At 35.7% G+C, this 24084-nt stretch overlaps 1 protein-coding gene across 5 annotated transcripts in view; it reads right to left on the reverse strand.

Moving 5' to 3' along the window:
- The window catches only part of EDIL3 (EGF like repeats and discoidin domains 3), a 442725-nt gene that overhangs the window by 306762 nt on the left and 111879 nt on the right, over positions 1 to 24084 (reverse strand). For all 5 annotated transcript variants that reach the window (XM_019028262.4, XM_019028263.4, XM_055389542.2 and 2 more), the window contains exon 2: positions 7256 to 7384. In XM_019028262.4, coding sequence (XP_018883807.2) covers positions 7256 to 7384 — 129 coding nt within the window. The remainder of the gene's footprint in view (positions 1 to 7255; positions 7385 to 24084) is intronic.

A 24084-nucleotide genomic window follows, 5' to 3' on the forward strand; every position in this document is an offset into this window, starting at 1 on the left:
AATGAGTTTATATGGTACGTTACAGAATTTTTACACATATAAAATATAATTACTTTTCCATAATATATGCAAAATTAGTATGAAAACTTTCCCTTAATTATCTGTCATCTTAACTGCATGATTATATTTGTTTGTATGAACTTATATTTACCCTTTCTTATTATTAGAAAAGTAAGTAAACATAACTGTGAAAATAAATCCCTTTGACCCTAGTTGACTGGAAAATTTCTTAGCAATCATCTATTGGCTAGCAGCTTTACAGAAAGTATTTTAGTCCATGAAACATAGCTCTCATTATGGTAACTTCTAGAAAAATGGATTCAATCATGAGTCTAAGAAGTAATCTTAAGTAGAGGGGAAAATAAGCCACCCTGACAACTACTCACAATTTCATCTACTATCTGAAAAATTTAACTGAAATTTACCAAATCCCTCATTTGGTAACCAAAGTCTCGAAATCTAAAATAACCCTACACCACCCAAGAGAGCTACTTAAGGCTCATTAACTTTCTGATATTTCATGAACACTAACAAGAAGTCTTTCTGACAGCATCAGACTCTATTTACTACTTGATATTCTGACACTGATCGCCTTCTGAAAGATAAACATGAATATGGCTATTCATAGAGTGAAACGTACAGTCAACTTCTAGTTTTTTAAAAAATGTGTATGACAGTCTCTATTTTCTGGGATAAATGTATTCAATTTTTCATAATAAAATGAAAGCTGAGGAACAGATTATTAGTGACAATATAGGAAGGTAACACATTTAATAGAATCTGAATTTGTGTTAGAAAAGGGAAACTTATTACCAAAGGGAAATAAGTTTCTATGGAATATGATAGGTAGAAGAGGATAAGAGAAGATAAAACAGAATAAACTAACTTTTCCTGAATATATATATATGTATTTTTTACATGATATGCTATACATATATATATTTGGAAATGAGAAGCCTGGCCAGAAGTCAATGTAATTACAGAGAAGATAAAAAGAAATTATAAATAAAATAATATACAGTACTATTATCCTGTACTGACCTACTGTCAATAATACACATACTTTTAATTTTTTCCAAGTGATAATGAATCTTATATTACTACCAAATTCCAATGTTTATATTCTTTGTTTTGTCTGATCATTTTAACAATATTTTACACATATTTACGGCAAAGAACATTTTTTAACTGCTATATCCTCAGTGCCAGGAAGAGTGGCACATAGCTGATACTCAAATATTTGATAGATGAATGAGTAAGCAAATAAATAAATAGACAAATGTTTGTTTTAGCCATTTAATTTTTTTCTACAAATTCTTCTACGTGCCACAGTCAAGCTCTTTCTCCACAACGCCAGCAAAACTGATCTTCCGTAAACCAACAAGATCATCCATCAATCACATGTAATCAAAGGAAATGCTTATCTTGCATAACTGCTCTACAGTACTTGACATTGCTGATTACCCACTCCTTGAGACATTGTTAATCCTGAACTTACTGTGCACCACACTTTCCTGGTTTTCCTTCTACCTGACTACTCTGCCTCTCTGGCTCCTTTACAGATTTCACTTTCTCTGCCTATCACTTAAACATTGATGGCCTCTTACCGCTTTGTATTTCTAATTCCTCTATTCTTTCCCACGTCTAGCTCTTCTATTCTTTGCTATTATCCTGTTTCTAGACAGACTCATCCATTCCCTAAGCTTCAATAAACATCTATGTAATTATGACTTCTACATCTATGCTTGACTTCTTAGATAATGTCTATCAAATTTGTCAAATTCAACATGTGAAATACTGAACTCTCCTTCTGCCTCCCAATCCTGTGTATTGTCATTTATAATATCTCAGTAAATGATACCCAGTTGCTCAGGCCAGAAACTGGGGATGCCTTTCTTTACTCTTAGTTTATCCCAAACTCTTTTTCTTCATACCCCATAAATAAGCATTCATACCCCATAAATAAGCAATAATTGTCTATGGTATCATCTAAATACTCAGTGACTCTCTCCTCTTCATCCCGTTAGTTACCACATTGACAGAAGCCAAGATCATCATGTCTAGCCTCATCTGCTGCAATTGCCTTCAAATTGTCCCCCTGCTGTATTTTGCTGTAATTTGTTTTCCATATTGCACCAACAGAAATACAAAATCTCTCTGTTTTTCTTCGTAAAAAGTTGAAATTTTTTAAAACACTGTACCAAACTCTAGAGTATCTGCCACTTGTCACCATCCTCAGAGTCAATGCTGGCCACCATGTCCCTTCTCTCTAAGTTCTAGCCACATTTAACTTCTCTCAGTTTATGACATTATACCTTTTTTTTTAATCTCCTGGTTATTCCACACACTATTTTCTCTGTCTGGAATAGGTTTTGTTGTTTGTTGTAGTTTTTAGTCTGCAATAGATTGAAATTATTTTTTAGATTTATGTCTAGATGTTACTTTTTCAGGTTGGCATGCATTCCTTTACACTTAGCTTAAGGCAAGACATCTGCTTTATATTTTTATGGCTCCAGGTACTTGTATCACAACACATAACAACATATCTATCTATCTACCTATCTATCTATCTATCTATCTATCTATCTATCTATCTATCTATCATCTATTTTTCTATCTATTATCTATCTCCATATTTCTGTCTGTATGTCTGTCTATCTATTTGTCTCATCATCTAAACAGCAACTTGTTTATCATTGCCCCTCCACCATTCAAGTAACTATTACTTAGTAAACACTCAATAAATATTTGTTTGAAAATAAATGAAAACTAAGATTTTATTTGTTTAAAAAAAGTCACTTATTTTTTCCCTTTGATTACATTAATATACTATGTATTTGAGTTGTAAAAGTTTATACTTTTTACTAGTTTAATGGATTATTCTGATAACACACATAGGACAGTTATGCCACAGAACTTGTACAATTTAAAAATTCTCAAGATTTCCATTTATGAACTGTATAATATATACTGATAGGCTGGGAGAGGTGGCTCATGCCTGTAATCCCAGCACTTTGGGAGCCAAGGTGGGTGGATCACCTGAGGTCAGGAGTTGGAGACCAGTCTGGCCATATATATATATGGAGAGAGACAATAGAACATTTATATATATATATATAGAGAGAGATAATAGAAAATTTCTGCATGAAATGAATGTGTCATAATATAGCTCCCAATTACACAGTGCCATCCAGGAATGTGAGTGAGTAACTGGGAAGCAATTTGCGACTTAGCCACATGGTGGTCTGTCCACAAATCCTCTGGAGAGGGAGGCAGCATTCAGTGCACATCTGTGCAAACACTGGTTAATCTGGGTAATGCCTTCGAATTCAAGAATTTAAAACAAGGGCTTTTTCTTTGCTTTGTTTGAAGAGAAGTTTTCCTACTGCCATTTTCAGATATCAGAAGTGAATCTTAATAACTCTAAGAGGCTGAGCACATTGAGTCGTGTAGGTGTGTGTGATAGCTGTGTGTGGGGATACAGAGAGGCAGAGAGAGAGAGAGAGAGAGAGAATGAGAATGCAGTATACAGAAATATGAAAAACTGTCCAAAGAAAAGCAATGTTGTCTAGTGAAGGAAGTTCACAAATCTGAGAAAGTCAATTCTGCCAAACTATCCTACGTAACACAGGAATGCAAGTGATGTGACTATTGATTGCAAATGTGTTAAGTGTTTTGTGCTTATCTGACATCATATGCTTTGTGAGGGAAGAATAAAAGTACAAAACTGGATGAGGATCTCTTGAAATAAGTATCAACAACCTGAAACAAAGCTACTGCAAAGTAGTAGGGTTTGAGGTAAAATCATGAAATGTTTTTCTCTAAGCATGCATTTGAAATTCTCCTTTCCAGATGAACTGCAATGAAAAGAGTATGTGTCTGACTGTAGAATAAACAGGATAAACATAATTTTAAAAACTGGGATCAAAAAACAACTTTTTCTAAGCAAATATAAATGAGATTATTTTCTTTCCTTTGGAAATTAAAAATAAAAAGATTCAGAATTTCATAATATATATGGCTCAAAATTCATATGGTCTGAAATGGATAGAAGAAACCTTAGACACATCTCCATCTTTGTGGTAACTAATATGTAAGGAAAAATACAGACTAGTGACAGCTCAAATATTTTTTGTCTTTTAAGATACTACCTCAAAATACCCACATGTTTTTTGTTTGTTTGTTTTTTAAATTCTAATACACTCTGTTTCTTGCATTGGTGCTAGATAACAACAGGAGAACAATAACAAAAAAGCTTTGGCCAAGCCATTTATTTTTATTTTTATTTATATATTTATTTATTTGAGATGGAGTCTCTCTCCGTCACCTAGGCTGGAATGCAGTGGCACAATCTCAGCTCATTGCAACCTCTGCCTCCTGGGTTCAAGTGATTCTCCTGCCTCAGCCTCCCTAGTAGCTGGGACTACAGGAACCTGTTATTGTGCCCGGTTAATTTTTGTATATTTGGTAGAGACAGGGTTTCACTATGTTGGCCAGGCTGGTCTCAAACTCCTGACCTCGTGATCCGCCCACCTCGGCCTTCCAAAGTGCTGGGATTACCGACCGGCGTGAGCCACCACGCCTGGCCTTTTTTTTTTTCGAAACAAAAACGCAGGATGGTCTTTAGTAATCTAATGTTTGAAATATTTGATCCCAATATTAGTTTTAAAATTATGAAAAGACCCAAGGTAAGCTAGATATTAAAGGCATTACTACCAAGTATTACTATTCAATCAATATTTAGTACACCTTTCATATGCAAGAAAATATGAAGCTAAGAAAAAGCAGTAGAAAGGCAAATAGGGTAATGTTTCTGTCATAAATAGGTATTGAACTTGAAAATTGTGCTTGATTTCTCATTATTTTCTGATCCTTTATAAAAATTATGTCATAATATAGGAAAGTTGTATTCAAGAAACTGTCAACACTTTAAGACTTTAGGAAAGTTTTTTCCTAGTATTTTAATGTTAGAACACCAGCACATGAAAATAGAATTGGTGTAACTAATATCCTATACTAAATGATCAAACAAATACAAACTAAATACATTTCTTCCAAAAACTCCTAAATACAGCCCAGAGAAGAATAGGGTTGTATGAAATGTATAATTAAAAAATATAGCTTAAAATAATACAGTATAACTATCCAATTTCTGAATATCAGAGATGTATACTAATATGTAATAATGAATCTGAGTAGAATTTAATTCTAAAAGCGTTTAATTTCCCAAAGTCACACTGAACTAGGTGGGATATGGCAGCGTGCTTAGTTTTTAAAGTGTTGCTGCCCACAGTATCAGTCTTCGGACAAAATGGTGAATGTTGGATTAACATTTAAAAGTATAGCCCAAAAGTATACAAGTATTTACTTTAAAATTCGGCTGGCCGGCGGCGGTCGCTCACGCCTGTAATCCCAACACTTTGGGAGGCCGAGGTGGGTGGATCACGAGGTCAGGAAATCGAGACCATCCTGGCTAACACAGTGAAACCCCGTCTGTACTAAAAATACAAAAAGAAATTAGCCGGACGTGGCGGCAGGCGCCTGCAGTCCCAGCTTCTCTGGAGGCTGAGGCAGGAGAACGGTGTGAACCCGGGGTGAGGAGCTTGCAGTGAGCTGAGATCGTGCCAGTGCACCCCAGCCTGTGCGACAAAGTGAGACTCTGTCTCAAAAAAAAAAAAAAAAAAAAAATTCTGCTAAGATACTGATTTCTTAATCATTTACCTACATTTGTTTCTCTGATTCCAGATTTGGATCTTTCAAATAGTGCCAAAAATATTACATACTATTATACAACTCGAAGGCACTGCCAATTTGGGGTTGTTGGGCTTAAAATACAACACTAAAATTTTACTCTATTCATACATTTCTACTAGGGGTATCTATGACTCTAATTTTCTTCAGATATACAGACTTTCCTGAGGATATGATTCTCACATTAAACTCTGAAACTCAAATGTACATATTTGAAGCCTGGGTCAAAGTGGTTACAACAGTTTTATTTCGATGGCACTGTGTCAAACCTCCTAAAATATCAGTGAGTTAATAAAAGCATTAAAAGAGAATTATCTTTGAAGATGAATTAAATGAACAAAGTACCTTTCAGCAATAATATAATTAACTTCTTTGGATAACATATATTCATAATGCAATATAAAAAATAAGGAAAATTCATTAAAAAAAAGCACACTACAATCCAGTAACTAATGGCCAAAGATGGTAAATTAATGGTTTTATTTAATTATTCTTTCTTTCATTCAACCAATAGTTACTGGATTTTTACTATGCATAAGGTAATTAAGTTAGGTGCACTGGGTACAACGATGGGTAATTCAGACTGATCCCTGGACGCTATTACTTTTCTTTTTCAAAACTGTTTCCCCAAAGCCATTGAAGTGTCCTGTTTCTCTAAGGTTTATGCAGGTTGACAAAACATGTTTGGTTTCCTATAATGAACAGATATATTCCATCTTGTACTCTTCGTGGTACTAATGCGAAAAATATAAATTTTTTTCAAACTTACCTGTGGTATTAACTTTGAAAATTATTTCTCTCTTTAGTCAGAGAGAAAATCTCTGCACAAGTTTACATGGTGTTAAATTATTTTAAAGTACAGCTATTTCCTTAATGGGGACCTATGTGGAAATTACAGAAGTTACTCTAAATCCATAAGTATACATATGTCGCAGATTTTTTAAAAAACTATTTGAATGTAACCAATGACACATTAATTTTTGCACAGCAAATTTTTTAGAAAACTTTGAAGAGCACTGCATCTGGAATATCCTCTTCTTTATATGCTTAGAAATATAAAATATATTTATCACCTAAGAAAAGTAATGATTAGAACAGCTACAAAATGCTGATGGATATTCGAAGTCCCTAAAAACATCCTGTTTTATTTACAGTGATAATTTAACTTGAATAAATTGACTTTGGAGTTATGTATTTTATTTGAGAATAAAATGTTAAATTTATATTAATATTAGAAATATAAGAAATGTTATATTTATGTATTATTTGTAATGTCTTTAAATTTAGTGTTAATTACTAAAAATATTTTAAAACTTAAAGAACACAATTAATATAATTTCAATATAAACTGGAAATGATACAACTGAGAATCCTACACAAAAGTAAACTAATTAGCAACATACAGCAATTTTACAACTAATCTCCATAATGCACCACAGCCAAACTGCTCATTGTTCATGGAAACAAAAAGATAACTACTGAAATGCTTAAATTTTGCACTTACCAACCTCCACAACACTAGAACAGTTGGGGTCTGTGAAGCCATCTGGACACTCACAGGAAAAGGAACCATCAGCCAACCCTGGCAAACAGATACCTCCATTTTCACATGGATTGGGATCACAAATATCACCTAAGGCATAAAAAAAAACGAAATTGACATTTTTTTTTTGTCTTGGGCATTGAAACATACTAGTTTACTTTGCTATGGATGTTCCCTTGGCAAAGTCAAAAGTCAGGGTAATATTAAGATTCACACATAAGATTTGCAAGACTCATTTCAAACCATGTACTCAAAAAAAAATACTATGTAACATGGTAAAAATTAAACTGCATAATTCAAACACTGCCTCTGAAAGCTATTGGTGCAGTTTGGAGTTCCTTCATAATATGTAAAGAGAATGTTGTCTAATTGGTTAATAAATATTAACCTAAATATCTGTAATAGACTGGTGTCATTAATTACTCTAATAAATACCTTCTTTATATCCACACAGTTTACTCTTTAACTCTTTAAAGGACAGGAGTTTATTTCTGGATCCCTAGAATCTGGGCTTGTCCATGTGACTTGCTTTGGCCAGTAGGTCGTTAACAGACTTGAAGACAACAGAGATTTGAAAAGGACTTGAAGACATCTTTCCTCTCTTGGAGTGCTGAGATCGTCATGTGAATGAATTCAGGCTAGCTTGCTTGAGATGAGTGAAAGAAATGTGGAAGGATAAGAAAGAAACTGCTACAGAGAAATAACTTATGACATAACAGAAACCCCACAATACGTGGCCTTGGCTGTGGCAATGGGTGGCAGATAGTATCTGGAAAAGCAGTCATGGCTACGAAAAGCTAGAAAAATGGCTACCCATTTTATGTAGCGAGTAACAATTGATAAAGCTGTCATCTGAGGTAACTGGGGAGGCAGAACATGTATGCGATAAACTTTTCATATGAGTAAGATTTCCGGGCAGACTGTTAAAGCATCAGTTGGCTCTTACTGCCTGCATATGATAAGGTGCTAAAATAAAGAGATGAGCTAAATAAAGAACCAGTCCGTTTGAAAGTAAAGGGAAGTAGTACACAAGGACCAGGACTTGTGTTAGAAAATACAATTGTTTCTAAACTCCCACCTCTCAAAGTGGTAAATTATCGAATGCCAGAAAGACATGGCCCAACATAAATATCAAATCATGGATGTGGCTACAAACCTCCCTGTGAAAACATTTCAAATAATTCAGGTGGAGCCTGAAAGATCTTCTCAGCTAAATAAAAGGGCTTCCAGAGACCTTAAGGATTGTCCCTGAGAAGGCTGACATACCCAAAGTAGCACTGATTAAGTCTGGAGTAAAAAGCAGGCTTGAGAGAGAATCATGGGTGTGGCTTTATTGCACACAGGATTTGAATCAGATGCACAAAAACCCATACAGTTTTAAAGGGAGCTTTGCAGGTGAAACTGCCACCTCCTGGACTCAATGAGTAAGGGACTTTTCAAAATAAAAAAGCATCTGGGCACCAACTTCCTACTAGTTTGTATTTCTTAGTTACGTTATTCTCTGTAAGGTTTTTCACATGAGAATTATTTAAACTTTTTTCCAGATGAAGCACTTTAAAAATATTTGGAAAATGAAAATTCAGGTTATGATTTCTGTCAAATATAAACCAAGTCATTAGCCACACTAAGATGATAGATTAAAACAGTACCTAAGTGCTGGAGCAGACCTTAGAAAAGAGAGTCATAAAATGAATGAATTAATGTTTGGGGAATACCAAAGAATTTAGCGTGGCTGGACCATGGAGTATTTAATCTGGAATGGCTAAGAAAGTATAAATATGTTAGATCAGGGAGGATTAAAAAGTGACATTGTAATTTTTAAGATAAGGAATCAATGAGAGAGTGTTTAACATTTTTAACATGTATTTTAAAGTTTGGACATGGTCAGATCTAAATTAAGAAGACAATCCTGGCAGCATTTTGAATGGGGTGGTTGATGACTGATAAAGATACTTCAGTAGACTTGCTATCATTTATATACCTATCATCTATCTATCTATCTATCTATCTATCTATCTATCTATCTATCATCTATCTATCCATTTATCCATCCACACATATAGCTAGCTAGCTATCCTTCCATTTGTCTATCAATTTGTCTATCTGTCCTTCTAGTCCTTGAGTACCTATTGCATGGTAGGCAGGCACTGAGGTAAGTGCTGTATACACCAAACTAAATAACAGACTATGAAGCTTAGTGGGAGAGATAAAAATGCAGTAACAATTACAATTATACTACACAGTAGTAACACCTGCAATTGGTATACATGATCCAAACTGTGGGACCAGTGGAGACTTAAGGAGATTCAGTGCTATCAGGTGATGAAGAGGAGAGAGCGTATGCTTAATATTCCAGGCAAAGGGAATAACACACTTAAAGGAAAAAGGTCATGTCTCATTCCAGGAACTTCAGGTAGGCCACTGTAGCTAGAATATAAATATGTATTAGAAATAGAAAATGATGAGGTCCAAAAGGTAGGAAGGCCATATGAATCAAGGTCTTGTATGCTGTGCCAAAAATTTTGGAGTTTATCTTCAAGCACAGGAAAATTATAAAAGAACTTGAAATATGGGAAAGTATATCACCACATTTGTGCTTTGGAAGAATCACTAAGGCAGCAATGTGTTGAATCAGATGGAGGAGGTTGGGCTGAGGGAAAAAGGAAAATGCATTTATTGTTTGAAGTAGTCTCAAAAAAAATGATGAAGATTCTCTTGACCCTTCATAGAGGTGGCTACAGACAGGGAAATCAAAGGAGGCATCACTTAATATCAAATCTAGTTAATAAATACTAGGTAATGAAACCAGAATAAAAGTTCCCCCAAATCAAGACCCACCCACCTATGTGGAGTAATCAGTGTAAGGACACAGTCTCATATTTACATATTTATCTAAAAATAAGAACCCTTCTTTCAGATCCCACTCTGTCCTATAACCAAGTTCTTGCATCAGATAGTAACTGAGGTAGGCCTACAGTCCTGATATACCCAGGGCCAAAGGAGGTCCCTTCGATTATCCCATCATTATGGAGAGTGCCTTAAGAATCCTTTCTGGTGCCTTAAGAAACCTTCCATGGCCCCTGTGCTGCCCTCTCTAGATGATAATGCTAAATCGAGTCAATTTTCTACCAGGCATGTGGGCCAGTCATATCATGTTTCTGTGGTCAAAATGAGACAGGACTATCTGCTCAAGTCTCATTATATCTTAGAGATGCCAACTGCTGTTTAGCTAACATGTTTTTCTCTCTTCTCCTTGTAATTTTTGTTCTTCTTTTTTGCTTATGGAAACACATTTCTAATACACTAGAAATTTTCATCTTATTTCCATCATTAGCATACTATCTTTTGAAAGGGAGAAAAGAGGTAATAGATTTGAGAAACATGTACAAGGTAGAATCAAGATGATATTTTGACCAAATTGATCCAGGGGTTGAGGAAGAGCAAGAAATTTGGGTTGATTTCCAGAGCTCTTGCCTGGATGACTGAGTAGCCATCCTTTATAAGGAAATATTATAGATTCAGTTTTAAAGGGATTATTGTATTTGAAAAGTCTGTAGAAGATCTAAAATGAAAATGTCCGATTAAGCTATTATATAAGTAGATGTAGAATTAAAGAGCCTCGGCTTAAACATGAATTGTTAAGTATGAAGGTTAATACTATATTTCACTGAGTCTATTAAGGGAGGGCAGGGGAAGGGAGTGGAGGGGATGAGAGCAAAGAGAAATGAAGAGAGGAGAGGTCCTTAGGCATACCAACAAATAAGTGAGGAAAATATATAAGATTCTTCATAAAAGAAAGAAGTTAATGCTTGGCCCATTGTAGCCCGGTATAAATGTTCAGTTTATTAAACTGTAGTCTACCATGTCAAAGTCTTTCTGAAATTAATAAGGGCCCCACATGCAACTGTGCTGGGTGGACAGTGGCAACAGAAATCAAAGTTTTGATCTTGGACAAAGTAGAGGATAAACAACAAACATAATTAGGGTTATTATAGATTTTGTTTAAAATCTGTTTCTCTATAAATAATCATTAGTAGCATGCTTTAATCAGATGGGTTCTCCAAGAAGGAGATGCTAAGATGAAGTTAAGAGCATAACAAGTTTATTGAGAAGTAATGTCTGCGAATGACAAAATGAGGAGGAAGCAGAAATAAGCAGGAAAAGCTTCAACTTGAGATATAGGTATGACACCAATAAAAATAAATGAAAGACATGAGGGTGGGGATGGTCGGGGCAGGATTTATAATGCAGATTTGAGAAAGTCTTAGTCAATCACACAGGGAGCTCCAGAGCAAAGATTATTGTTGGAAGGAATTCCCCTAGGTCAGGAATGACAGGCACTAGGGCAATCCAGGTAGAGTGAGGGCCTAAGGCTCAAGTAGGGTCCTGAAAGTTCTGTAGGAGGCTGTCAGCTAACTACATACTTGCAGCTGGACAGCACATTCTTTCTTAAAGAAGGATTAGAGCCGTGCACCTCCACGGGGACCCACAATCCCCTCTCACTCTCAAAACTGTCCTGATTTGAATGAGTTATACGGTTACTTAGGTCAAAACCATCATATCTCAGCCTATTTCCTTTATACGGCCATAATCTCAGTGGTTAGTACAGATGTGGGTTGATACCTTAAGTGAAAACAAACTCTCTCGGCTAGAATTTCACACCTAATTAAAATACACGGTAGGGATTTCTGATCCTCTGTAATGTCAGTTTATCCAAGGCAGTAGCACCTCAGGTAAGAAATTCTGACTAAAATGCAATAGATTCCTAGACTTTAAATCAATAATTGTTTTCTGTTTGTTTCCCAGTGGATATGTTGGTAGAGTCTTTTTTTTTTTTTTTTTTTTGAGACAGAGTCTCGCTCTGTGCAGTAGCGCGATCTCAGCTCACTGCCAGCTCTGTCTCCCAGGTTCACGCTATTCTCCTGTCTCAGCCTCCAGAGTAGCTGGGACTACAGTCGCCCGCCATCATGCCCAGCTAATTTTTTGTATTTCTAGTAGAGATGGGGTTTCACCATGTTAGCGAGGATGGTCTTGATCTCCTGACCTCATGATCTGCCTGCCTTGCCCTCCCAAAGTGCTGAGATTACAGGCGTGAGCCACCGCGCCCAGTCTGGTAAAGTCTTTTAAAACTGCAATGACAACCAGTAGAAGAGGTTAGGCTAAGGAAAGGAAAACAGGGCAATATAAGATTTCATGGTTCTTTATCCTACTGTCAGCAGGCTCCTAAAATATACTTCTGCATTTTGTAACGTGTGTAGCATTATACTTTGATGTTTCTCGGCCGGCTGGCCTCACCTGCTTAGATTAGGACAGATGTGTTTAATTTGATTCTAACCATGTTTTATGGTTCCATCTGCAGTTTATGGCAGATTCAGGCAAATTAAGCTCATGCCGATTTGCCTTTTGGCAACAGAATAAAGCAATTATTTTTCCCAGGGGCAAGAAATCATTGCAGGCTAAATTTAACTTACTGTTTGCCTGCTCTTTCCACCCACTCTCCAGAGTTCTGATCGGACTGCATGATTCTGCATGAAATCAATGTTGGCTTCATTCTTCTCACTGACCATGTTCTCATGTTCAAGGTGATTTAGGGACTATCTTATTTTACTTCATTACCCATTTGCAATCCATGACTTTTTAACCTCAACAGCAAAGTGTGTGAGCACCTATAAAATACTACTTGGTATTGCAGAAGACAATGGTTAAAAAAAACCGAAAAGCCTAAAATAGGTACCTTTATGCTTGTGGTTGTGCATTTTCTGTGAGCTTAGTATATAATTATACAACTTCTCATGCCATACAAAGAAGAAAATTCTATGTTGGTACTACTGAGAATCAGGTAGAAAGGACAGCTGATTTTGTTCACTGGTAATTAAACTCTTGGATAGTTTGTGTTCAGGTTTCTTTATATGTTAGTGTTTGACTCCAGTACACATATCAGAGAATTACTGAAACATTAATCACATATTCATATGCCACAAATAAGTAAGGTAGCACTCACTGTAATAAAAGCCATGAGAGGAGGGAGAAACAGGCTGATGAGAAAAACAGCAAATAAAACTGGTTATTTATGACAGACAGTGAAGCAAGGCCTTCACATGAGCTGCAAACTGAAGGATAAACTAGAATCAGTGGTGTTAAAGCCTAACGAAGAGCATTCTAGGCACAGGGAACAGGAAGTGGTCAGCCCTCATGATAGGTAAGACAGAGATGATTTCAGGAACAGAAAGGAAGACAGGGGAAAAACTCTCAATAAGTGTTTATTGCCAGCAACACATTTTTAATAGAAACTGATTGCTAATTTAAAGCCCAACATTTGATCCTCTGTGTTCCTGGTAATCAAGGGCAATTCTACTAAGCTTATTCTTTATATGCAGTAAACATCTACTGAACATATACTATTGTATTAATATTTACAGGCTAATGTACTTATGAATTTACATGTTGAACTCTTTCTTACATATTAATGTATTTACATAGTACTGTTAATGTATTTATGTATTGACAGTTATATAAATATCCTAATAATTTATTTAGATGAATGCATGCTTCTCCATTTTCTCTGCTCTTTTCAAAGTGCTGGCAGCCACCTAGAATATGTCTGCACCATCATCCCTGCCCTCTCTCCATTTCTGTAAACAAATTTGTATACAGATATAGAAGTAAAAGCAAAAAAGTAGTAATATATCACCACAGAATGTTACCGCACTAATACAAGACATTATTTAATTTCTTCAATATCTCAACAAACTAAATGTGAAGAACATTGCAATACATACTTACATGTGGAAAAGTAAAATGCAGAGACAATTTAAATTCATGTTTTGCATCTGTGACAATGCAGCTCTGTGCATTACAACCTCATCTTCAATCTATTGCTTTCTTGTTGAACTGCACTATCATTTCACTTAAAAACTGAAAGAAAATAAAGGTTTTGCCTTCTATTGTAGAAGCGAGAGTTTTGAACCAATCTATAAACAGAATATTTGACAAAATGAGCCAACTCTAGTACACAAGTGAGTAATAATTCTAGTTAAAATTAGATAAAGTTCATGAGAATTTGCATACTCAAATTGGTAAAACTCACAGAAAATGTTAGCACCCTTATAACTTACTACCTGTGAAATTGTGTGGAACAAAATAAATGTCATTTTTAAAAATCAACAATAGCCTCACAATTTGCTTTTGTGCCTCTTTAGAGACCATTTGTGTTGAATATTGATATTTCACTTGTTGAACATTCTAATGAGTTTGATGCATAGGTTTTGATTTAAAGCTTTTTCTCACAATTAAAGCTTATGAGTGTGGCCAATTTAAATTTCAAATAAATTTGTTAAGAAGGTGCAATCTGATTCTTACCTTCATATGTACTTCAAAAGTAAATTCTGGTTATTATTGCAGACCACCTTGCAATTTGGAAGTATAGAGAAGGAAATAAGATACAAATGTCAATAGGAATAATTATATCTTCATTGATAGAATCTGCTATTTTACTGGTAAATCATTAGACATCCTTGCAATAAAAGACCATCCATTTCTCTACCTCAGTGTCCACAGAATCCAAAAATAACCACAGAAGACAAAAATCAAATAAATGAACAAAGAAACCTCTTAGACTTAGACTCACTCAAAACCACATTAATGCTAATTTAAAGCAGGACATCTCTTAGATGTTATCCATTGGTTTGCCTCACTATTTTTAAGACATTTTTCTTTTTAGCTAGGTTTTCAAATGCTAAGGGTATATTGGGCTGAAGAAAATAAGGAGAAAATCTGCTGTTCAGTGTTGACTATTTGAATTTCACAGCTGATGACATAAGGCTTCAATCAAGGTCTACTGGATAAAAAGACAAAAATGTTTTGGGCTCTAACATTTTGAAAAACAAAATCTTCTTGCATATTTTTTAGTTTAAAACACTCTGGAGAGTCCCTTAAAAGAACCTACAGTTTCTAGAATTGAAAAGGACATTCGAAATGATCTAATCCAGTGGTTCTCAGACTTTACTGCATATTAAAATCACAGGGCCGGGGGAGGCCTTTCAAATATCTCATGCCCAGTCCAGTTAAATCAGAATCTCTGGGGATGGTTCCCAGCCCTCCACATTTTCTTAAAGCTAATCCAAATATCTCAATTTATTCAAGAAGAAGGAGAAAGGAATAGGAAAAACCAAGGAAGAAAAGGAAGGAGGGAAAGAGGAAGTTTGGAAGTTAGTTTGTATTTTCCTGCCTTTAATTGGGAGAAAGGCAAATGAGGAAGGTATTTATGTGACTAGCTTTCTTTGTTAATTCACTGAGTTAAGAAAAAAATCATTAGCAGGAAGCTACAATCAGCAAATCATAAATAAGGGCACTCACTATGTTAGGGAAAATAGAATAGCTACTATTTAATATTAATATACATTCCCTACAAACATGTAATCCTTACAAAATAAGTAGCGAAAATTTTGTAAATAACCAGGAAATTCAACCATAAACTACAATTCCCAAGGCTGGTTGGTTTTTTTTTTTTTTTTTGAGATGAAGTCTCACTCTGTCACCCAAGCTAGAGTGCAGTAGTATGATCTTGGCTCACTGCAACCTCCGCCTCCCAGGTCAGGCAATTCTCATGCCTCAGCCTCCTGACTAGCTGGGATTACAGGCATGTGCCTTTATGCCCAGCTAATTTTTTTGTAGTTTAGTAGATATGGGGTTTCACTATGTTGTACAGACTGGTCTTGAACTCCTGAGCTCAGACAATCTGCCTGCCTCAGCCTCCCAAAGTGCTAGGATTATAGGCATGAGCCACCGCGCCCCTGGCCCCAAGCATTTTTGACTGTATTATTTCTACCTATGAAGAATAGCCATCCAATCATTAGTTAATATTTACTGAAGCCCATCTATATGCCACTAAGTCATAATTACTGCACATATTATAGGGCCCATGATGGACAAATTCCTGTTCTCAAAGACTCTCACAAAAAGACACAAATAAGTTGATAAATAGTTACCACTGCTTGTTAGGTCCAAGAAAGCATGAGAGAGGGCCACCAAACCCAGAACTGTGAGTCAAGAAGCCTTCTGAGAGCAAGTGACCTTCAATTAGAGACCAGAGTGAGCACCAGTGTTGCACAGTTCTGAGGGCTCAGTTTAGCTAAGGGCCAAGAAGTATTGTCTTGCTTTAGAAAAGGTGATGTTCCTTGATGACCTAGATGAAGGCACATCCACAGGAGTGGTAGGCATCAGTGCCAGCCTGAAGTAGGTTAAAGAATCAAAGGGGTAAGTGTATTAGAAGTAATGATGCAATTCTTTCAAGAGTTAGATGAAAGCATGGCGGTGTGTTATGTGGGATATACCACCGTGATTTAAGAAAATCGCAGGGGGCAGAGTTGGCATCCTACTCTGCTACTCTCTAATTATTCTGTGTTTCTAAATCATTGTTTGCTTTCTCGAAAAATGGTAATGGTAAAGGTTAAATGTTAGAATGCAGGTTACAAGTTTAGTGAAGTTCCTGCCATAGAAAGTGCTCAATAAATGTTAGTCAAATACCTACAGAAATCTAGTGGGACACATTTTGGAAATATATTTAAAACATCAGAAACCTGATGATGTAGGTGCTGATAGAAGCAACTACTAGAAAGAAGTGGTTAAACAGTGGAGAAGGAATAATCAGAAGGGTGAGAGCATGTGTATAAATATGATGAATGAGCCTCGGAGTACATATGGAAGGATTCAGCTTTGATTCAAGGAGGAAGATGTACCAGGAAGTTTGAGCCTGGATGACACAAACTGAAGGAGTTCTGGCCAAGAATGATGGCTCATGCATGTAATCCTAGCACTTTGGGAAGCTGAGGCAGGCAGATTGAGACCAGGGGTTCGAGATCAGCCTTGCCAACATGGTGAAACCCTGTTGAGTTAGAGGTATACTAAAAATGCAAAAATTAGCTGGGCATGGTGGTGTGCATCTGTAGTCCCAGCTACTCGGGAGGCTGAGGCATGAGAATCCCTTGAACCAAAAAGGTGGAGGTTGCAGCGAGCCGAGACTGTGCATCTGCACTCCAGCCTAGGCGGCAGAGATAGACTATGTCTCCAAACAAACAAACAAACAAATAAATTGAAGGAGTTCCCATTTGAAGTTTTCTGTGTAGTAGGCTGCTGAGAATGTGATAGGACCAGAAGTTTGAGAAGGATAGAAGGTAACATGCGCATGCAGTAAATAGAAGGTTGTTGCCTGGGAAAACATAGAAAAATGATGGAGGGAAAGTACTGAGGGCCCAGACAAGAACTTATAATGTCAACATGTACCCCACTGTGTATCTGGTCAGAGCTCAACAGCTGAGGTAGTGCAGGCACGCAGCAGATGATGGATCCAGGCTTGTGGTTTTACCAGATAGGTGTGATGAGGGTCGACAGCAAAGGAGTGACACCTGACCACTTTATGTTTGTTGAAAAATGCACAATATAGCTTACTGAACTTTACACTTTTAGATAACATATTTTTGTAATTATGCAACAATTACAAACCCAGAAAATTGTTCTTTCAGAGAAGATTGCAGCTCTTCAGTTGACAGCAGAGGACAAACTAAAAGATTGAATTTAGCTGCTGTATATAAACAATGCAGCACATCATGATGGCAACAGTTAGTCCATCAATCTCTGTCAAGAACACAAACTCATACCAACTTTATAAAAACAATCAAGTGCTACAAAAAAGATGAAATTCAGTGCCACATCCAGCTGTAGAAGTTTCACAGAATCTTCTTATTTAGATCTTAGATTGTGAATTCTTACTTTTTCTAAGCGTAAATCTGGTCAGTCACATATAAAAATAACCTCCAAGGAAAACAAGTCAAACACAAGTTGGTTAACTTGATCACTTATTAAGCAAAGTCACCTAAAAGAAGAACAGAACATTTTGCTAATCACTAGATAAAACTGTTATATCAATTTTTCAGGCAGAAAGGTATGTAATGTTAAAATTACAGAAAAAAAAATCGCAAAGCCTAATTTTATGCTTTAATTATATCTTGTTTAAAAAGTCATAATTTAAGACAGCAGTAGAATGTCTTACTTTCAAGTTACAGCATGTAAAAGCCAAAAGGGTATCTTTTACTGTTGAGAATTTATACCTTATACTGCAGCTCCAACTATTTACTGCCAGGATGTTTTAAGTCACCTCATTGCATAACATTATAAACTATGTTGCCAAACTTGACTGTATATGCTTATCTATTTAGTGGTTGGCAAATACAGAGACATCACAAAAATTAAAAGTGGTCCTCTTCCAACTGAAAATAGTCAATAGACAGCTAGTTAACTTTAGAAAAGAAATCATATTTTAAAAGTCAGGTTTAGATCTTGACGAAATTTTGTAAAAAGTGAATGATTTCTTTCATACACACCTTTTACAACAATGTTTTCACACGAAGACACCGTTTTATAAAAGAGTTGATGTATGTTCTAATTCCAAAGAATCTCTAAAGTTCTATGAAGTAAGTCTTTTTATTCACAGCCACAACAGTCTTAGGGAGCAAAAACACAAATCACTTTGATAAGGCACCCCTCTGTAGACAAGCTTACTGATAAACATGAGAACAAATGAGCTCTTGAATTCTTTAAACAAACATGGAATCTGTTATTCAGATTTAACGGCTATATGGCCAGTGCGTTTCCTTAATGTATGGGAGTTCTTGACAAGGAAAGAAACTGAGCAATTAACTCAGTGGAAGTCAGAAATTATGGGTGTTTTGCCACTTTCTTGGTTTCCAACAGGTGTCAGGTTATTGCTGCTAACACTGCAATTTGCATCTTTATAGGGAACAACCTAATTGTAAGGAGAAACTCAAAGTGCCCTTTCTTCAGGAGTTACAGATGCCTTAATGGAATTCCATTTAGAATACACGCTTTTACACTAAGTAAACCACATAAATATTTAGGAAGTGGGGTTTTGTTACCTCTCTGGGCTACCAAATAAAATGTGACTTGCTGAAAAGAAGACACTAAGCACAGAAAGGGACAACTCTTTAAGAACTTGAATACATTCAAAAACCCATTGCCTCTATTCTGTCAATAGCCTCACTGCATTGGGTCACACAACATGACCCCTTAGTGGTATTCAGTCTCTGTATCCCTCCTGTCCTCATTTTTGTGATGATTTGGTCCCATCAGATCCTTTCCAAACCCTGAGCCAGCCCCAACATGAAAGAGGAGGGCTTTATGCAGCTCTAACCCAAAGCTCAGAAACCAGCACTGGTTTATCTCTGCTAATGAAGAGGCTTTGACCTTATCTGTCTATCTCTTTTCTCATTGGTTGAATTCTCTATGCAGTTTTGTCAATGACTCTCACGGGGTGGTATGCGTGCAGTTTAGTATCATCTTGGGTACAGGGCTTCAAGTTATATAAACCCTTGGGGAACTCCTATCCCAGGTCCCATGTAGCTCTGTTTTGACATGACCGCCTTGGCAAGGAACTAATGGGGATACCTCTGATGCTCTCAGAGTTTGGGAGGATAAAAAAGATCTTGAACCACTTGTATATAAATCCTCTTTTCCACCTTCCTCTCTCTACATTCCTATTACTTATAACTAGCCTTAGGCCTAAAATCACTCAAACTGTTCCTGACAAATTTTTCTGGCACAAATTACCTGCTTGCACAAATCCCCAAATTTCATATACCCTTGGATTCTTCTATTCCATTTAGTAGCCTATTTGTTAGTATATTTTATTATTTTATAGTAACAGTAGTTAATTTTTTTTGTGCCTTCACTATGTACCAAAAATTATACTAAGTGTTTTATGGATATTATCACATTTAAGCTTCATAATATCCCTGTGGGAAAATTCTCTGATGTGATAAACCTCATTTTACTTATGGAAAAATAAATTTTATGAATTGGTATAATTTATCCAAAGACATAGAAACAACATGGCTTCAGAAATGAAATCTGTGTGTTGGAATGGTTTCCCTTGCCTTTATTCTTCACTTTCTCCCTTCACCTCTTCAAGTTCTTCACCTTCTTCAAGGTCTCTTCATTCTCTACCCTGTAGCCAATTATTTAATATTGTTGTGTATTGCCCACCCTTCTTATCTTTTGGAAAGCTTTGGCCTCTTGCATTAATCTTCTCATCACTTGCATATGTGATCTTCCTTTTGTGAAAATAGGAATAATTCTGGGTTTCAGTTTGCAGTTATTAACATGGCTATGTCCCTTAGCATGATAATTTATCCTCCTAAGGTGGGTAATGCTTAGTGTTTCTAGAAAGCAATGGCAGACACATGATAGTAGCGCAGATACCAGAATAGACCAGCTTTCAAAAAGATGCTACAAAGATATATTGGTTCCATACTGAGTTTTATTTGAGTATTACAAAAGGAACCCATCTATGGCTTCCAATCTTCCTTGGAAAATTTTTTGAATGGCCACAGCATATGAATCATCATTTGAGTTGAGAGTGACAAGTCTTGGACAGTAGTTGTTTCAAAGCAGGTTCAATATGTATCTGAACAAGGGATTTCATACATATATTTGAATGTATTTATGTATATGCTCTCTTACCAAAAAAAAGACAATGATGACATTAAACAATCACATGAAAATGATAAAATATATGAAATGACAAAATGACAGTAATGGAGCCTTTGGAAGCCTGAGGTTGCACATCTCAGTAATAATTTGGCCAAAGGCCAGGCGCTGTGGCTCATGCCTGTAATCCTAACACTTTGGGAGGCCGAAGCAGGCAGACTACCTGAGCTCAGGAGTTCGAGGCCAGCCTGGGCAACATGTTGAAACCCCATGTCTACTGAAATACAAAAAGTCAGCTGGGCATGGTTGCGTGTGCCTGTAGTCCCAGCTACTCGGGAGGCTGAGGCAGGAGAATTGCTTGAACCCGGGAAGCAGAAGTTGCAGTGAGCCAAGATTGCGCCACTGCACTCCAACATGGGTGACAGAGTGAGATCTCGTCTCCAATAAGTAAATAAATAAATAACAATAATAATTTGGCCAAAAAGAGTTAACTGTTCTTTGATAATGATCCTATCTCGTGGCAGGTGTACATAAGTGAATCATTAAAATAGAGCTATTAGCAGAATAATGAGCAACTTCTGGACTACATGGCTTAAGAGCTTTTTTCCTGTTGTGAATGATACTTTAAGCAACAAAGTCAACTATGCATTCTTTCTGCAAACACCAGTCCTTTCTGAATCCATGTTATGCTTAGAAAAATAAGATTATAACCATTTACATGAGAGTAAAATGGTTAATCACTGAAAATTTAAAGCATACATATTTAAAATGACACAGCAAGGATTTCAGACATAGATATCAATATATTTCTAATGATATGAACTACTTCCTTCAGCTAACCTTTATTTCACATTGATATTAGTTTTTAATTCATTAATGTTGCACAAGAAGCTGCTCTGTACATAAAGATTTTCCCTTAGGTTTTTAGATAAAAATAACACCTCTGTTTCACTTAGCATCTTTGATGATTCAAGCACTTTTATTGTTAGAAAAAATAAGAAAATCACCTATATTCACAAGATTTAAACCACGGCAGTATAATTCAGGGGCATATATTATCAATCACCACTTCGTACTGTTCCATTATAAAATTCAATACATCTTTCTAATTCTAAAAATAGTGGAAGCTCACTGTAAACAGTTCAGATAATGCAGTAATAGGGAAAGCACAAATTTTCTATCATCCCATATCCCATTACTAATTTGAATTATAGTCCACAAATCTTTGTCCGTTTAGCTCTATTCATTCTAATCAATTATTTTCATTTTAATAAAAAATAAAGACATATCTTCCTGAAAAAGTTTAAAAAGTTATTACATGAACTTTAAACACCCTCTTCTTTTTGTTCCCTTATCATATATGTAGCCACTGTTAGCTCATTTTATGTATCCTTTCTGAAAATTTATATATGATCTCTTTTATGTTTCTTTCACACGAATGGACAGAAATGGCACATTGTTCCATTTCAAGTTATTTTTGCTTTGCAATATGTCTCAGAGATTGTCAGCACAAAGCCATTTCACTTTTTTCAGCAAATATATGGTATTCAAAAATATGAATATGTCAAAATTTATATGTAGTTCTATACTATTGGACATTTAGGAGGCTTCAATTTTTTCCTTTTACAAAGTATTTATGAATCAATCACCCTTGTACAAATATCTCTGTGAACTTTTACTTGTACAGGAAATATAACCTTAGACATAGACATATCATTCAAAATTTTTATTAATTCTGTCTAGTATCCTTTCAGAAATATTATCTCAATAAAGAATACTACTAATAGTATATCACTTTTAGTTATGGTTGGTGGCATTGCAGCTGGCACTGTCTCCAAATTAATTTATATTAGTGTAAGCAATATGTTCATATGATTTCTGTTTCTCCACAATAGTAATTTTGCAAGGTTGGCTCTAACAAGATGAACTCTGAGTTCTTATGATCTAGGAATAAACAATAAAGTCAGATCTACTTTATTGCATAACTAATCCAAAAGATACAGAAATCTGGGGGCTCTTAGAGCTTTATTCCGGACATTATCCCCAAAGTTAATGCGACTGTTGGCAATTTTCCTAGACCTAGGGTTAGGAAGCTCAAGAGGCATATCAGTAGACACTAAAGAGTTTCCAGACTACCTGGCCTGCCATCTTCTCCAATCTCCCCAACGTTCTTCACTTTAACTCTTTACAGCAAATGATGAGAATAACTCTTTACAGCAAATAACTCTTTACAGCAAATGATGAGAATTTGTAAAGATGGGGTCACTAAACAAATGCCGTTGGATCTTGTCAAGTCCTTTGTTAAATGAAAAAGCAGTGTATGCTCTAAGATCTCTCTCTAAAGTTGGAGTAAGCGAGAGAAAAATCTAGAAGGATATGTGCAAAAATATCAACGTTAGTTATCTCTAGATAGTGAAGTCACAAGGGTATTTAAATATTCTTCATTGTGTTTATTTTTATTTTGTAATGCTTTCTACAATTATTTGCACTGATTTTTGGTAATAAGAAAAAATTTAATTTAAAAACTCACAACAGATAAAAACCCAACTAGCAGCAAAGTAGAAGCAGAAATGATAACTACTAAAGTTGAATGGAAATAAACAAAGGTTAGTGAGTATCATGATGGGTCATGAATGTTTAATGTTTCCTTAATGTAGCGAATACTAAACGTGGGATCTTCAGAAGCCCAGCACATTCTCATCATACATACATTGCAGATGTGAAATATTTAGGTTTATCATAGCTGTTTAACTCATAAGCCTAAGGATATATACACATCTGTCAGTAAATTTATTGATATTATTTGCTTACCTTACCATGGGGTTTGTGTCAACTTATAACACCTCTCTGACAAAACTAATGCATAAATTAATTCTAGAACAATTCTTATTTTCATTAATATGTATACTGAGAGGGTGAAATTTGTATTTGCTTTAACGAACACCAACAACATACTAATCACTAAGAACGAATCATGTGGCAAGCACCGTTCTAAGTTCTAAGCACTTTATAAGATATTATCTCTCGTGAACTTCACATCATCATAGGCCATGAATGCTACTATTGTCACCATTTTGTAATAAAAAAAGTTAATAAAAAGTAACTTACAACTTTAATTTCTTATTCTCCGACCTAGAGCCTGACAGAAAGAGTGAAGTGATATCCGTGGAGAAGGCAGACATGAAAATATCATAGAAACATAAATAACAGTCTAGATTGCTTATACAGCCAAACCTGAAAAAAAACCCTAGTCATTCATCAATCCCTTCATTCACTCAAAGAACATTTAT

The sequence above is a fragment of the Gorilla gorilla genome, chromosome 4 (genome assembly GCF_029281585.2).
Source record: "Gorilla gorilla gorilla isolate KB3781 chromosome 4, NHGRI_mGorGor1-v2.1_pri, whole genome shotgun sequence".
Taxonomy (NCBI): Eukaryota; Metazoa; Chordata; class Mammalia; order Primates; family Hominidae; genus Gorilla; species Gorilla gorilla.